This window comes from Petaurus breviceps, unplaced genomic scaffold, assembly GCF_028583685.1.
Source record: "Petaurus breviceps papuanus isolate PSGF00001 unplaced genomic scaffold, PetGlider_PUasm1.0 186, whole genome shotgun sequence".
Classification (NCBI taxonomy): domain Eukaryota; kingdom Metazoa; phylum Chordata; class Mammalia; order Diprotodontia; family Petauridae; genus Petaurus; species Petaurus breviceps.
Window position 1 is genome coordinate 34,793,572 of NW_027185798.1, and position 15,220 is coordinate 34,808,791.

At 40.7% G+C, this 15,220-nt stretch overlaps 1 protein-coding gene across 8 annotated transcripts in view; it reads right to left on the reverse strand.

Moving 5' to 3' along the window:
• Nucleotides 1–236: 236 nt before the first annotated feature.
• The window catches only part of PDE4DIP (phosphodiesterase 4D interacting protein), a 273,714-nt gene continuing 258,730 nt past the window's right edge, over nt 237–15,220 (reverse strand). For 5 of the 8 annotated variants that reach the window (XM_069090199.1, XM_069090202.1, XM_069090200.1 and 2 more), the window contains 4 exons: nt 8,031–8,174; nt 6,382–6,520; nt 3,492–3,538; nt 237–1,497 (listed from right to left, as the gene is read on the reverse strand). In XM_069090199.1, the coding sequence (XP_068946300.1) occupies nt 1,408–1,497; nt 3,492–3,538; nt 6,382–6,520; nt 8,031–8,174 (420 nt within the window). In that variant the 3' untranslated portion in view covers nt 237–1,407. Of the gene's footprint in view, nt 1,554–2,410; nt 2,472–3,491; nt 3,539–6,381; nt 6,521–8,030; nt 8,175–15,220 lie in introns of all 8 variants that reach the window. The other 3 variants (XM_069090196.1, XM_069090198.1, XM_069090197.1) reach the window with 3 other exon arrangements.

Below are 15,220 nucleotides of genomic sequence, written 5' to 3' on the forward strand. Positions count from 1 at the left end.
CTTCACATCTTCCAATGATGTCCCTTGTATCCCAAAGGAGATACACAAAGTTTACCTAATGAGGATATGGAGACCCTCAAACAAGTATTCCTTAAACCTAGTCCACCATTACAGACCTATAGTTAGGGTACCCAAAAGTTTAGGGCTGAGGGTCTCTAACACCATGAAATGAGCAAATTCAAGAGAGGAGACACAGGTTCTGTATTTAACCGGTATCTAATTCAGCAGGAAACAAGTTCAAGTGAAGAAGAAAAAACTTTTATTACACACAAACTATCCTCCCCTTAGACACAAGACAGCCTAGTAAGGAGACTGGAACATCTCTCCTGTGCTGCTTTCCTCCTGTCCCCAGCTGTCTATTGTTCACACCACTGTGGCAGCATACATATATATATACACACACACATATCCTACAAGCGCAGAGAGGCCACAAAGGCTTCACCACAGTGGGAGTCTTCTTGCATTTCAGCTAAGAATGGGCATCACTTTCTCTGAGACCCAAAATGGCGGCTCGCTGCTGGACAGTGTCTGACCAGCTCTTCCTGGTTTCCTAAGAGGGAGAGATTAGGATGAAGAAAGGGTACGGCAAATAAAAACCATCCCACAGCTAAACCAAATCAAATAAAAATTGTACATCAAAAAATGGAGGAAAAAAAGAATTAAATGATTAGATATAGAAGGTAGGGAAACAGTCCAGGAATCCAGGCCATTTATCAGGCCACTGTGCCAAGATGAGGGGGACAATCTGGCTTAAGATCTGTATGCCTCATTTCTTTCCACGCCAGGGCAAAAGTAGGCAAGTCACTATGGTGATCCTTCTAGGGGTGAAACTTCAATTCTGGATGTTACTTTTTTCCACATATCCATCCCTCGAAAACCATCCAAGTGAGGCTGCTCCAGGAAGAGAAGAGTTGTGAATAGTGAGCACCGGGACATCAGTCCTTTGTCCGCCGTTTGGCAACTGCTCATGCATAACTGGAAAATATGCTTCTAGAGTCACCCTGATCTATGCACTTTCCTAAGGGATTATAATGTCCAGTGTCTGTGGGCCATGCCACTACCCATTCATGGGGAGGATGGCTGTGTTTCCCCTGAGTTTACACTTTTAAAGGACAGCTACAGAGGAGAGAAGCTTGTGCTGTAGACATCTAGGCTTTCTGCTTCCTTGGGATCCAATCCAAATGACCCAAGGCTAAGGTAGAAGCAGCATTTTAGGTTCTACACCCATAACTTAAAGTTTCTACATTTTTGCCCAGAGCTCAGGCGGGCCCTGCCAAGATGGTGATAGTACTGAATTGCTGGGTGGCTTCTGTTTCCATGCACCTCCAGAAAGATAACTCTTGTCCCTTGTTTCTGGGTCCTCTGAGCCCCGTGGGGTAGCTTCCAAAGGTGGGACCTGGCTGCCCCTCAATGGTTAGGTAACTGGAGAAGTCGCAGACAGGCCCGGCCCTCCTGTTGCTTTAGGGACCCCTGGTGGCTTCGCTTTCTGCCTGGCTCCTGGAAGACAGGGGTCACATGACCTGGGTGAAGGGCAGAACTCTTTGGGAGTTAACCTATGGGTAGAATACAAGACAAAGAAGAAGTCATTTGACTGGTATTACTGGGAGTGCTGTGGTTGGGGGCACTACTGAATTAGCAGGTTAGGGAAGGGGAGGTCAGTGCCAACAGGCTAGTTGGGAGCCTCTAAGCAGACTAGCCTTTAGGCCCCACCCCAGTTAGTGGGGCCCTCCTTGCATAAAGCTGCTGTGGAGTCAGAGTCTACAGAATCACGTATCAAAGCTGGAAAGTAGGACACCGCAAAGCTCCGCCATTGCCCAACCCTGACATTTTGCAGATGAGGAAAGAGAAGCTAAGAAAGGGTGAGTTATTTGCCTTGGGTCATGCAGCTGCTTAGTGCCAGATCTATAACAAACCATCTCCAAGCTCTCAGCCCAGGTTCTCTTTCCACTATGCTGCAATGACTCCCATTCCTCAGCAGGGAGAGATCTCTGATGAGTACCCTCTATTTGGAGCAAAAGGAGAGTATTTCATGCTGTTCAAGGAGAAAGGCAATTAACATCTAAGGCCCAAATAAAGAAGCAAACATCCTGCTGGGGAGAAAAGATTGAGCCATGTCCCCTGTCGGGAGGGAGCAACTTTTTGTTTCCTCTTGGAAAGAGCCATAGAAAAGAGCCGTGGGGACCTCAAGAGAACATCGAGTAAAACCCTGTTGTTTTGTAGATGAAGAATGGGCTGAGAGGCTAAATGGTTTGTGCCCTAGTTGTACAACTAGTGACAGAGCTGTTATGAGAGCCCATGTCTCTCAACTGCCAGTCAAATATTCTTTGCACTACACCACAAAAGACTTTGGTCACAGCGGAGACAAGGAAGCAAGCTGGAGAAAACCACAGATGCAAGAGGCTGTTGTTACCTTTGCTAGGAGAGGGATGAAGCTTTACATAATTAATCTTGGAAGAATCCTTCCGAAGGGGCTCAGGAGAGAAAGGGATTGTCCGAGAAAGAAGGAATGTTAGCAAGGGAAAGAACAGAGTCGTTCCCCCCCCCCCCCAAGGTGCCTTCATACCAGGTCACCACTTGCAGTCCTTGGAGTATTCTCGGGAGTTGGGTTGGCAAGACTTTGGTCATGGTTTTAAAGTTAATCCCTTTACTTCTTTTAGAGGCTTCAAATAGCTCCAGAGAGAGGGGTCTTCTCCCAGTTAATCCTCTCACCTTCATGCCTTTTGCTTCCTTAAACCACTCCCTATTTTAGGCTTCATTTACTATCCTACTCTCTTTGAAAGAAGATCTAAGATCCCATTAGAAATTTTTCATAAAGAAATTGATAGAAAAACTCTGTTCCTCTTTACAAGGAAAAGTTAGGAGTGTAAGAGGCCCACGTAACATTATCTTGTGCCTGCTGCTTTTGTCTGATGTAGTCATCTCCACTTTTTACTATTCAGAAATAAAGTTAGAAGAAATGGAAAAATCCTGATGTGAAAGCTATTTGCCAATGCAGCTATTATAGGACAGACCTGTCAGAGTCTCCAGCCTTTTCTTGAGTTTTATTCACTATGGGTAGCCGGCCTAATCTCTATCCGTGCTACCCTCAGTTCCTACCCACCAAGCTTGACAAACAGCCACTCTTCCCAAAGAAGAGTCGTGATGGTCCCCATGTTTCTGTAGCTCCCTCCCTCTCTTCTCCCTGTGGTTGTCACACAGCCATGAACGCTTACATTCCCTGTTTCTCCAGGTTGGAACTGAATTGCTTTTCTTCGGATATCAAGCTTAAAGTAAAAAGGGGGTGATGGAAATGCATAGAGGAGAGCATGAGTGAAGTTTAACAATGTAAGAAAGGGCACAGAGGTGACAAAGAAATGGGAAGCAGAACGGTGGCCGCACTGTGACGATTCCAAGCTCCAAGCTAAACTGTAGCTTTGGGGGCCACCTGGTGACAGGTGTAAAGGTGGTAGTGGGTCTCATGATGAGCTGGTAGAGCTGGCCAATTCTCTTACCTCAAGATTTGTCCTTGCCCTCTTCAAAACATCATGTGTCCTAGTTACTGGAACAATAGAAGGCAAAAATCAGAAGAGTGTGCTAATGGATCGCTTGGCTTAGCATACGGAGAATGGGCGCTTTGTAAACTCGCTTCTCTGGCTTACCTTGCTTGGTCAATTCCATTTCTCTCATTCGTCATTTCCATCCATCCGAATCCCTTGCCTGTTCTTGCCTGACTATCCCCAACCACAGAGCATTCACATTGGCCACCTCATCCAATTCTACTGTTGAATAGTTCTTCAGGAAATCATGAAACTGTGCTGACTCTGGGCCACATTTGTTCCATCTAATCTAAATGGGCCCTTGTTACTGCAAAGCAATCTCTTCTTTCTTCCCCGATAAACCCTCCATTCCAAGGACTCTCCATGGAGACTCTCCCAAACTTCTCTTCCTCAGCCTCCCACAGAACCTCTTCAGGAGAGGATCTTGCCCCGATCTTACTAATAAAAGGGGCCATTCACCACTACTCTACATATCAAAATCCCTGACTTATTTCTCTCATTGCCTCCTTTCTTCAAGTCTTTGATGAGACATGACCCTTCTCATAAAGAACAATTCTTCTACTATCCCATCCGCTCTTCTGACAATCATCCCATCTTTCTAATCTGCAATCTATCCCTATTCTTCTCTATTGCCTACTCAACCAAATCTGTCCTATCTTAAAAAAAAACCCTCACTTGACCCTATTTTTAAAAATTCACCTAACATTCCTTTCAGTCTGTCACCCTATGTTCTCTCCTTTTCACAGACAACTTCTAGGAAGCCAAGTATAAAGATAGTGGGGGTTTTCCCCTTCTCTTCTATCACTCCTCATCCTCTGAAATCTAGATTCTGATCTTATTGTTCAACCGAGAACACTCTCTCCAAAGTTACCAGTGGTCTCTTAAATTCTATATCAAATGGTCTTTCCTCAGTCCTCATCTATCTTGATCTTTCTGTAGCATTTGATATGGCTTTTCCTGCCCACTCTGTCCTCCACATTTTTTTTGAGATACCGGTTCTCTCATTTCTCCTATCTGACTTTTTCTTAGTTTCCTTTGATGGATCTTCATCGTGGATAAACTTAAAAGATAAGTCCTGGATCGCCTCCTCCTTCCTTCTCTTTACTCTCTAGGTGAACTCACTAGCTCCCATAAGCTTAATTTCCATCTCTCTCTATACAGCCTTAAGATGTACAGCTCCTGAACTCCAGCACCAACTACATATTAGACATTTTAAATTGGATGGCCTGTAGGAGTCTCAAATTCAGTATGTCCAAAACAGAACTCATTACATTTCCACAACACCCCACCCCTGTCTGCCTAACTTCCCTCTTTCTGTTGAGGATACTGTAATGGAAATGCAAATTTAAAGATCTTCCCTGCCCCTAGGCTAAAGTGCACCTGGAGCCTGGGGTGGGAGGCTTGTTCTTCAGTAGATACTTCTTGATTGGCCAGTGGGTCCAGAAGGTTGTTACATTCTCTGAGCCAGGAGAAGGCTATATAAGCCCTGATGTGAGTCTTTGTTTTGGGGCCTCACTTTGAGACGTGTTCTGTGATTTGATATGGATTCTGGGAAGCCGTTGTCCGGAGGGCCACCCCCGCCCCTCCGGCTTTGAAAAAACCCAGATGTTGAAACCCAGATGTTGATTTGGTATGGATGTAATGGCTGGACAGTTTGGAAAGCTGTCTACTTGATCTGTTTCTGTCTTGATAATTCTGCCTGTATACTTTGAAGTTCGGGGTGCTGACCTTTTTCCCCTGAACAAGGTAAACGATATATGTCTGACTGATTAAAGTAAGCTTGTTAACCCATTTTGAGTTGCTTTCCTTTGTCAAAGCAGATCCAGGAACCTGTGTTGGCAGCAAACCCTGAGGACGCTTGGGGTGCTTGCTGCTACAGATACCAGACCATCTTTCCAGTCATCCAGATTCACAATCTCAGTGCTATCCTTGACTCCTCAGTCACCCTCATTCTGCATCACCAATCAGATGACCCATTTTGTCAATCTGCCTCCCATCTCCATTCACGTGACCTCCCTCTTAATTTCAAACCTCATTACCTCTTTCCTGGACAATTACACTAGCCTCATCTTTGGTTCTTCCTACCTCCAGTCTTAACACATAGCTCTCAAAGCTATGGTCTGACCATGTCCCTTCCCTGCTCAAGAAGTTCCCATTACTCTCTGTTGTTATAGGATAGAATACAAATTCTTCGAGCACGTAAAGCTCTTCTCAACCTGGCCCAAATCTATACTTTCTAGTCCTATTACACATTTTTCCTCTTCACGTACTGTTATGATTCAACCAGACATTCCTGCTGGTGTCACACATTTTTTTTTATATATGTGTGTGCCCTTGTACAGTTTTCCCTATCCTTAGACTCCTCTTTACCTACATCTCTTAGAATCTACATCTTACTTCAAACCTCAGCTCAAGTACCACTTTCTCTATGGGGCTTATCTTGATCCTCCTTCCCCAGCTGCTAGTACCCCTCCTCAAACCAGCTTACCTTCTATTTACTTTGTATATATTATGTATCTATTATATGGGCACATTATTTTTTCTATGATAGAATGTAAGCTCCCTGAGGGCAAGAACATTTATTTCTATCTTTGTATCCTCAGTGTCTAGCATATTGCCTGACAAATAGTAAATGCTTGTTGATTGATTAGACATAGTGCACAGGAGGCTTGGGGACATCAGGAAAGCTCCATCCATGGACACATTCATGTGATGGACCCTCTTTGGTCTCCATGGTTACTGGACATCTAGCAGAAGGGCAGGGACATGTATAAACAGCTTCTTCTTTTCAACTTTCCTTCCCCAACCCCCCTGATCTCAAGCAGTGCTGGCTGGAAACACCTACATTGGTTGACAATGAAGTGCTCCATATTCTCCTTTAGACGCTTGGTTGTTTTTAGGTGTTCATTTGTACTCTGAAGGAGATTCTCCTTCTCAGACAATTTGGTTTTCAGCTCTAGGATTTCTCCTTTCATTGACTCCACCTAAATAAAAGATGAGATTTTTTTTTTTAGAATGCCAAATAAGTACTAGAAGCTGTGCATCCCAAAAAGCCCAAAGCAGGATTCCACACCCTTCTCAGCTGTAATTCTGGGATGACTTCCCTTCATTACAGCCAATACCCTCTGCTTTCCAAAGAAAATCTGGTTCTAGAGATAGGCTTTCACAGGAATGGGGTTTTTTAACACATCTGAAGCAGGCATCCAGATAAAATGGGAGCCTGAATGAAATAGGACATGTCAGAATTTTAATTAAAAAACAAACACCTATAATCTTTTTCTTCTTTGCAATTACCAGGGTTCTTTGACATCATTTGCATTGTTACTGTGTCATTATATGAAGGATAGACATTCATTAAATATGTGTTAATTTATTCAGCATCTGGGAAAATCAATGGACTAGGGAAAACAATAAACAGTCTCTAAGGCTGATGCAACTATCTGTAGCTGGATCCAGGACATTCATCCAATATCTAACCCTACTAGGAGGAGAAAGAAGCACTGGACTCCATCTGGAGTTTTCTAGCACAGGGACCCTCTGACAATCTGGTGAAGCTAATTTACCCCTTTCTCAGAGTACGTGTCACCAACATTCATAATGGAAGGGCATGATAATTCAGAAAGATCTTAGTGGAAATAAAGATGTAAATTTGTTTCCATCCAAGCTCATTGAAATATGTCCACCAACTCTGTTCTAACCTGAAGGACAGGCTTGAGCTCAGAGAAGAGTCCTTGGAACGATTGTCAATTTCTCAGACCTTCCTCACCTCCTCCTCCAGAACTCTAAAATTCTAAAGCCATCCCAGGCTTCTGATGTCTGTGCCTGGGAAGCACTATGACTTAGTAGTACCAGTTTGTGATTATGTCAGACTACTGGTATAGCACTTATGGCTGTAGTAGAAGAGTTTAATGGAAGCCAGGCGGCATAGTGGATAAGATGTTGGATATGTAGTCAGGAAGACCTTAGTTCAGACACTTACTAGCTGTGCTTGATCAAGTCACTTAAACTGTCTGCCTCAGTTTCTTCATCTGCAAAATGGGGGTGATCACAGCATTTACCTCCCAGGGATATTGTAAGAATCAAATGAGATACTATTTGTAAAATGGTTTGTAAATTTTAAAGTGCTATATAAAGAGTTGGCTATTGTTATCATCAAAGGAGAAAGATGAATGGTGAACATTTGGCTCTTTTGCTCTAGAAATCTTCGATGGAAAAATAGCACATTTTAATATCTCCAGGGGTGTGTCATTTCAATATTTCTCAAACCTTTTGTTTCAGCACCTCATCCTAGGGGAAGAGGAAATCCATATGGAGCTGCATGTGGGGAAAACAAGCCAGAAAGCCCTGTCTTGCATTAATCCTTCACATTCGCACTCTCTTTCTCCCAAGGCTAGCTCCTGGAGCTTCCCTTTCTCTGTTGCTCACTCCCAACTTTTCTTGTGGGAACACTTCAGTCTATCCTGAAACATGTACCATATCCCTCCCATCTCTTACCACTTTCTTCTGCTGTGTAGGGCTGTGGGTATTGGGCAGGGCTGCTCTCCAGAACATGGTGAGGAGAGAGGCAGACTCCTCAAAGATCTGGTGCAGGGTTTTGGTGCTGCCTCGGAGCTGGTGGATGCTTCTAGAGGTAAGAACCTAGTAAAGAAGAGAAGGCAAACATGCTTCTGAGGTCTAACCCTATTCTCCATGGCAGGGTTTTGGCTGAGAGAAGAGAACATCTTAGACCTCTAAATCCTTTTCTGATTGAATAATGCAGAGTATGCAACCTTGAGTAAGGACTTCCCTTGTCAGAGAAGATTGATCTGCTTCTAGCTCTCTGACTGAGGAGATTTCCATCTGTTCTTAAAGGCAGATGGTGGAGCAGGCAGTGAAGTACTGAAACTGGAGTTAGGAAGACCTGAGTTCAAATCCAGTCTCAGACTCTAGTCGTGTGACCCTGGGCTAGTCACTTATTCTTTATTTCCCTCAGTTTCCTCATCTGTAAAATTAGAGTAATCTAGCAGCTACCTCAGAATGTTGTTATAAAGAACAAAGAAGATGTTTATAAAAATAAATTTTAAAAGTGCTTAACACAGTGCCTGGCAGTTACCTCAGGACATAATCACCCCTCTGGTCAGTGAAGATGAGTTATGTGCACCTCAAGGTTTACAGTGGCCATAAATTTAGGAACCCCAGGTTTTATCTTGTCTCGTCACCTACTTGATTGGCAACTTGGATTTGGTCACAAATCTCTTTGCCATTCTAGGTCTAAAAAATAGAGATTAGGCAAGCATTCCCCACCTCAAGCCATCATACCACAGTCAATGAGTACTGCATAAAATTTATGACAAATTTTCTTCCTTTCCTTCCTTCTTCCAGCCCCACTTCCTTCCTTCCTTCTTTCATGCATCTTCATTGACATTTTGTGAGTTATTTTAAATATGCTACAAAATGTCTACCTCTGACCTCTATGGTCAGTTCACTTCAAGGCAGTCCTCATTAACAACATAGATTTCACTTGCCATTGTAGAAATTCCCAGCCTTGAATTATTTCCTGTCACCCTTCCCTATCAACTACTTCCAACCAATGTTGACTATTTCACAGGAGGACCTCATTCTGTCTCTGTCGCTCTCTCTATTTCCAGGTCTCTGTCTCTCTGTCTCTTTTTTATTTTTATTAATGAACTCTGTCTTTCACAACATGGTGATTTCTGGATACTCCCATATTCACTAGCACCCTTGTGAATACCCAGCCTTCCATGAGACAAAAGAAAAACAATTAAACAGAACCATATATACTAACTACAACTGTGCCTAAAAGAGTATGCAACACTCCACAACCATAATCCCCCACCTCTTCAATTTAATTTTCCCAACACAATATTGTTCATTATAACTACAGTGATTGGGGTTTCATTTTTATTTTTACATTTGCATTACTGTAAGCTTTGTATTGCTTTCCTGGTTCTATTTAATTCTCTCTATATCAGTTCAAAGAGGTCTTTCTATGTTTCTCTGAATATCTTTTGGTCATCATTTTTATGGTTAAAAATATTCCATATTCATATGTCACATTAAGCTATTCTCAATTAATGGACACCCATTCTAGGTCTTTGCTAAGATAAAAAGTGCTATGACATATAGAATAGTGTATTTGGGGACTTTAATCTCCTTGGGTTACATGTCCAGAAGTGGGAATTTGGGGATAAAAAGGGATAAGCAGTTTAGCTACTTTTCTCACATAATTCGAAATTGATTTCCAGAATGATCGGACCAATTCATAGCACTACAAACAATGTTATCAGCATATCTATCTTCCTGCAGCCCTTCCAACACTATTTCCATTTTTGACCATCATTTATAATTTGATAGATATGAGGTGAAACCCCAGACTTGTTTTAACATGTATTTCTCTTATTATTAGTCATTTGATGGTTATTATTAATTTTAAGTTCTTCTTCTGAAAACTGAATATATCCTTTTACCACTTGTTTATTGAGGAATAGCCCTTGGTCATAAATGTCTGTTATTTCCTTATATGTCTTATATGTCACACTTATCTCAGAGATATTTGATATGGAGATTTTTTTTCCCCTCCTAATTAACAGGTTTTTGCTTATCCTAAATGCATTGGTTTTTACTTGTGCAAAAGTTTTTAAAATTTTACATACTCAAAATGACCTCTTTTCTCTTTTATGATCACCTCTCTCCGTTGTTTAAGAATTCTCCCCCCAGTCATAGTTATAAAAGTTCTCTATTCCAATTTTTCAATGATATGATCTTTTATATTTAGGTTATCAATCAATTTGTAACTTACTGTGCTATATGGTATAAGATACTAGTCTAACCCTAATTTTTGCTGAACTGCTTTCCAGTTTTTGTGCAGCTCCTTCCAGATATGGAGTCCTTGCCTCAAAAATTTGTGTCCCTGGGATTATTGAATACTGAACTATTAAGTTTGTTTCAGATTCTTGCTTATCTAATCAGTTCTACTGGCCTACTTTTCCATTTTTCAATCAGTACCAAGTAGTTTTGATGATCATTCCAGGAAGTATGACAATACTGCTCCCCTTATATACCTAATTTTTCCTACTATTTCTCTTGAGATTCTAAACCTTTTGTTTCCAAATGTGAATTATATTATTTTCTCTAGTTCTGTAAAAATAACACCTCGGTAGATTGATTGGCATGGTACCAAGTCTGTAATTTAATTTAAATAGTACCATACTTTTTATTAGGTTGACAGAGCTCAACTATGGGGCAATGAATCTCTCTTCAATTGTTTAAATTTTTCTTTATTTTTCTAAAGAGTGGTTTGTAATTGTATATAAATAAATAGATATAAAAATATAGATAGATATACATATATAAATATGTATATGTCTTAGTAGATTGACTCCAAAATATTTTATTCATTTTGTAATTATTTTGAGTAGGATTTTTCTATCAATTCTTTCTAATTTTCATTATTGTTCCGCATAGAAATGCTGGAGAGTGGATTTATTTTGTATTCTACCACCTTCCTAAAGCTACTAATTGCCTCAGTTAATTTGCTGATTTACTCAAGTCTTTAAGTTAGCTGTCATATAGTCTACAAATAATACTTTCATCTCTTGATAAATATTTGTGCCTTTATTTCTTTTTCTTTTTTTAAAGCAATTGGGGTTAAGTAACTTGCTCAAGGTTACACGGCCAGGTGTTTCTGGGTGGGTGCTAAGTGTCTGAGTCTGGATTCGATCCCCAGGTCATCCCGACACTGGAGCTGGTGCTCTTACTCGCTGTGCTACCTGGCCGCCCCTGTGCCTTTATTTCTAATGTCATTGCTAATCACTAGAATTTATAAAACTGTGTCAAATAATAAAGCCTATGCTTTTTCCCCTGCATTTATTAGGGAAGCCAATGTTTCTCTATTGTAACAATATCAGCTTTTGATATTAGATATGTACTTTGATCATATTTTGAAAGGTCCTTTACTATACTTTTTAAGATTTTTAGCACATGTAAGTGCTTTATTTTTTTCAAAGGCTTTTTCTGTGTCTATTGATACAATCATGTGCTTTCTGTTGTTACTGTGATTATGTTAATTGGTTTCCTAATGTTAAACCATCCTTGCATTTCTAGTAGAAATACAACTTGTTCATAGCAAATAACGTTTTTTTTATATTTTGCTATAGTTTTTTTTGCTAGATTTTTATTTAAATTTTTTTGCATCAATATTCACTAACTATATTGATCCATCTTCTCTCTTGCTGCTTTATCCTACTTCAGTTTGGGTAATAGCAACATTTCTGTCTCAGTAAAAGATTTTTGTTCATTTCCATGAATTTTGTTTTCTTTGTCATTTTTTTTTCAAATATAATATCAATCATTGTTAAAGCCTTTTTTAAAAATTCTTACCCATTATTCCTTCTGTCTTGATGAGTCCCATAATTGGGTTTTTTATGCTTAGGAGCTCAACTTATACTCAGTCTTTCTTGAGTAGGCTTTTTGCCTTTTGTTTTTTTTCCCATTATTCATAATTACTTATTTCAGGCTTCTTTCCTGGTTGCTTGACCCCTCCCCTCTTCCACTGCAGTGAAATCCCCCCTTTTCTCCAACACAAATCCCCAAGGCTGAATTGGTGGCTATGAGGGGCAGCTAAATTGATGTAAATTCTACAGCAAGAGGACAGGTGGTCTTCCAGTCCTCCCTCCCACAGTCATGGAACCCCTTTCCCTCTAAATGGGCTTCATGGTGCTCCATCTTCCACAACTCCTGTTCACAGTTGTGACCCACTTTCTATCAAGTATCCCACCTCTTATGGGCCTGAGGGGGTTCCACTGGGGTCACTACTATGAAGGGAGGGAGTTGTCATCATAGGCAGGGCTTGAAACTCAAGGCCAAAGCCTATGAGGTGGCTTGTGCTAACTGAGCTCAGCATCTGGAGATGTGTAGGCTGAGTGGAAGGAAGCTTTAAATATCTCAGCTCTCCTATGTCATTTCAGAAGACCTTTTACTGTAGTTTTTCTGTCTTCCCAGCTTCTGAAAGAAGATTAAATTACTACTGATGGTACATTTTTTTTTCTTGATTTCAAGTGGTTAGGTCTAGGTAATTATGATAAAAACAACTACTCTGCCATCTTGTGAATCATGTGACCAAAAATGACATTTTATATCATACATTCTTGCTTTTGTTTATTTCTAAAATATGGCTTAACAAATGTTAATTACTACATTTTACAAGAATCTAAAAACTTACACATACTTAGATGCATTTCATCATTATTGCTATTAGACATTTATCAAGTTTTTCCAAGAACCAAATAAATAAGAGACAAAGTAAAATATGGATAATATGGATTTTCAGTTAATTATGGTGAATAATGTGATTATGTTCATTGGTTTCCTAATGTTGAAACACCCTTGCATTTCTAGTAGAAACACAACTTGTTCAGAACAAATAACCTTTTTGAATATTTTGCTATAGTATTTTGTTTAAAATTTTTTTGCACCAATATTTACCAGTTATATTGGTATAGTTAGGTCACACAGTGGATAGAGTACAGGCCCCAGAGTCAGGAAGACTCATCTTTCTGAGTTGAAATCCAGCCTCAGACACTTAACTGTGTGACCCTGGGCAAGTCACTTAATCCTGTTTGCCTCAGTTTCCTCATCTGTAAAATGAGATGGAGAAGGAAATGGCAAACTACTCTAGTATCTTTGCCAAGAAACTCCCTAAATGGGGTCACAAAGAGTCAGATACAAATGAAAATGGCTCAGTAATGACAGAATCCTAATAAAGCTGCCCCCAGCCCCAATATTTTAACTTCCTTATAGGTACCACTGAACAGCAGACCACTGCCCCTACCTAGCCACTGCCCCCACCTAGCCACTGCCCCCACCCCCCACTTAATATCCAGACTTCTTCATATATGTCTCACTGCTCATTAGAAAAACAGGTGTGTTCATGAATTCATATTTTCCACAGAAACAGCAGGTGTGTCCGTGCACTCAACCACAACCACATCCATCTAGTCTCAGACCGGACCACAATACTCAGCCAATCAGAAAGCAGTACCCCCAGGATGCCTGAGCAGGATGTGGACCTCAAAACAATGGAAGGCACTTTCCCTAATTAAGCACCTGTACAATAATAGCAAAACTGTCCTTTAGGTTAACTTATGACATAGAGAGTCTTGTTATAAAGGCATTATCATACATACATACCCCCCTCAATGGGTTTTTCTATATGCAATGTGTGTAATTGCATGCCCAGTTCTACTGTGGCTGGGATCCCTCCCCTATTACCTAATTCCTTAACAAACCCCTCCTACCTTTTCAATATTCATAATTTCTGTTATGTAATTGCATCTTTACCCTATAAAAATCTATCTTGCTTTCTCTGAAGTTGCTGGTTCTTCTTGGAACTTAGCCTGCTTCATGAGGGGTGTCAATCTCAATAAATGCCAATACTCAGATTAGAAATGGTCTGATGGTGTGGCGAGGTGGCACAATGAATAAAGCACCAGCCCTGGAGTCAGGAGGACCTGAGTTCAAATCCAGACTCAGACACTTAACACAAAAAAACTAGCCGTGTGACCTTGGGCAAGTCACTTAACCCTGATTGCCCTACCTTCCCCCCTCCAAAAAAAAAAGAAGAAAAAAGAAGTGGTCTGACTCTAAATTCTTTGAGATGGTTCCACCACAACACATCATAAAACACCACAATAGGGCCTGAACATTAGTGGATAATGCAAAAATCTACTCATTCATTTCCAGACAATTCTCTCCATTTAGTGCTATAAAGTGCTCAAGATATCTTGTACTTGGGGCGGCCAGGTAGCACAGCGAGTAAGAGCACTGGCTCCAGTGTTGGGATGACCTGGGGATCTAATCCGGGCTCAGACACTTAGCACCCACCCAGAAACACCTGGCCGTGTAACCTTGAGCAAGTTACTTAACCCAGATTGCTTAAAAAAAAAAAAAGATATCTTGTACTAAATAACTGCCCACCTCTCTGTGACTTTTACGTGTGCCCAATTTTCCCATCACATTTGGATATCAAATGTTCCAAGCTAAGAATCTCAGGATAAGACCTGCTCAAAGCACAATCCCTCAAACCACCTTAAACTATCAGCCCATCAAAAATCTCTGTCATCCAACTCCAAAAGACTCATGATCGAAAAAGATACCCACATCGAGAGAAAGAGATACGGAGTCTGAATGCAGATTGAAACAAACTACTTGCTGTGTTTTTTTCTCTTGTTTTGTTTTGTTTCCTCTTTCCCACTGATCATTCCATCAGTCATAATCCTTCTTTACAACCTGACTAATGATTAATGTGAAGATATTTATAGGTCCTATATTCGAGTGCATGCCACCATGATGGGGGGGGGGGCGGTTAGGAGAGGGAAGGGGAGAAAATTTGATACTCAAGGGATTGTGGAACTGAATTTTGTAAAATAAAAGTAAATAAACAACAACAAAAGAAACAAAAAAAATCTGTCATCACAAATGATTTTTTTAAAGCCTGTCTTTTCAGTGAACCTTCCACTGCTCCATGTAAATGTGAAGATCTCATGATTATTCTCTCTGATTCTCTACTCTGCATGCTTAGAATGAACCTGTAAGGATGCCAATGCATCCATACCACCTTAATGTTTGTACTCTGACATCTGTGTCTTTTACACAGCCTCGAGCACTTAACCTTGCTTTCTAGGATG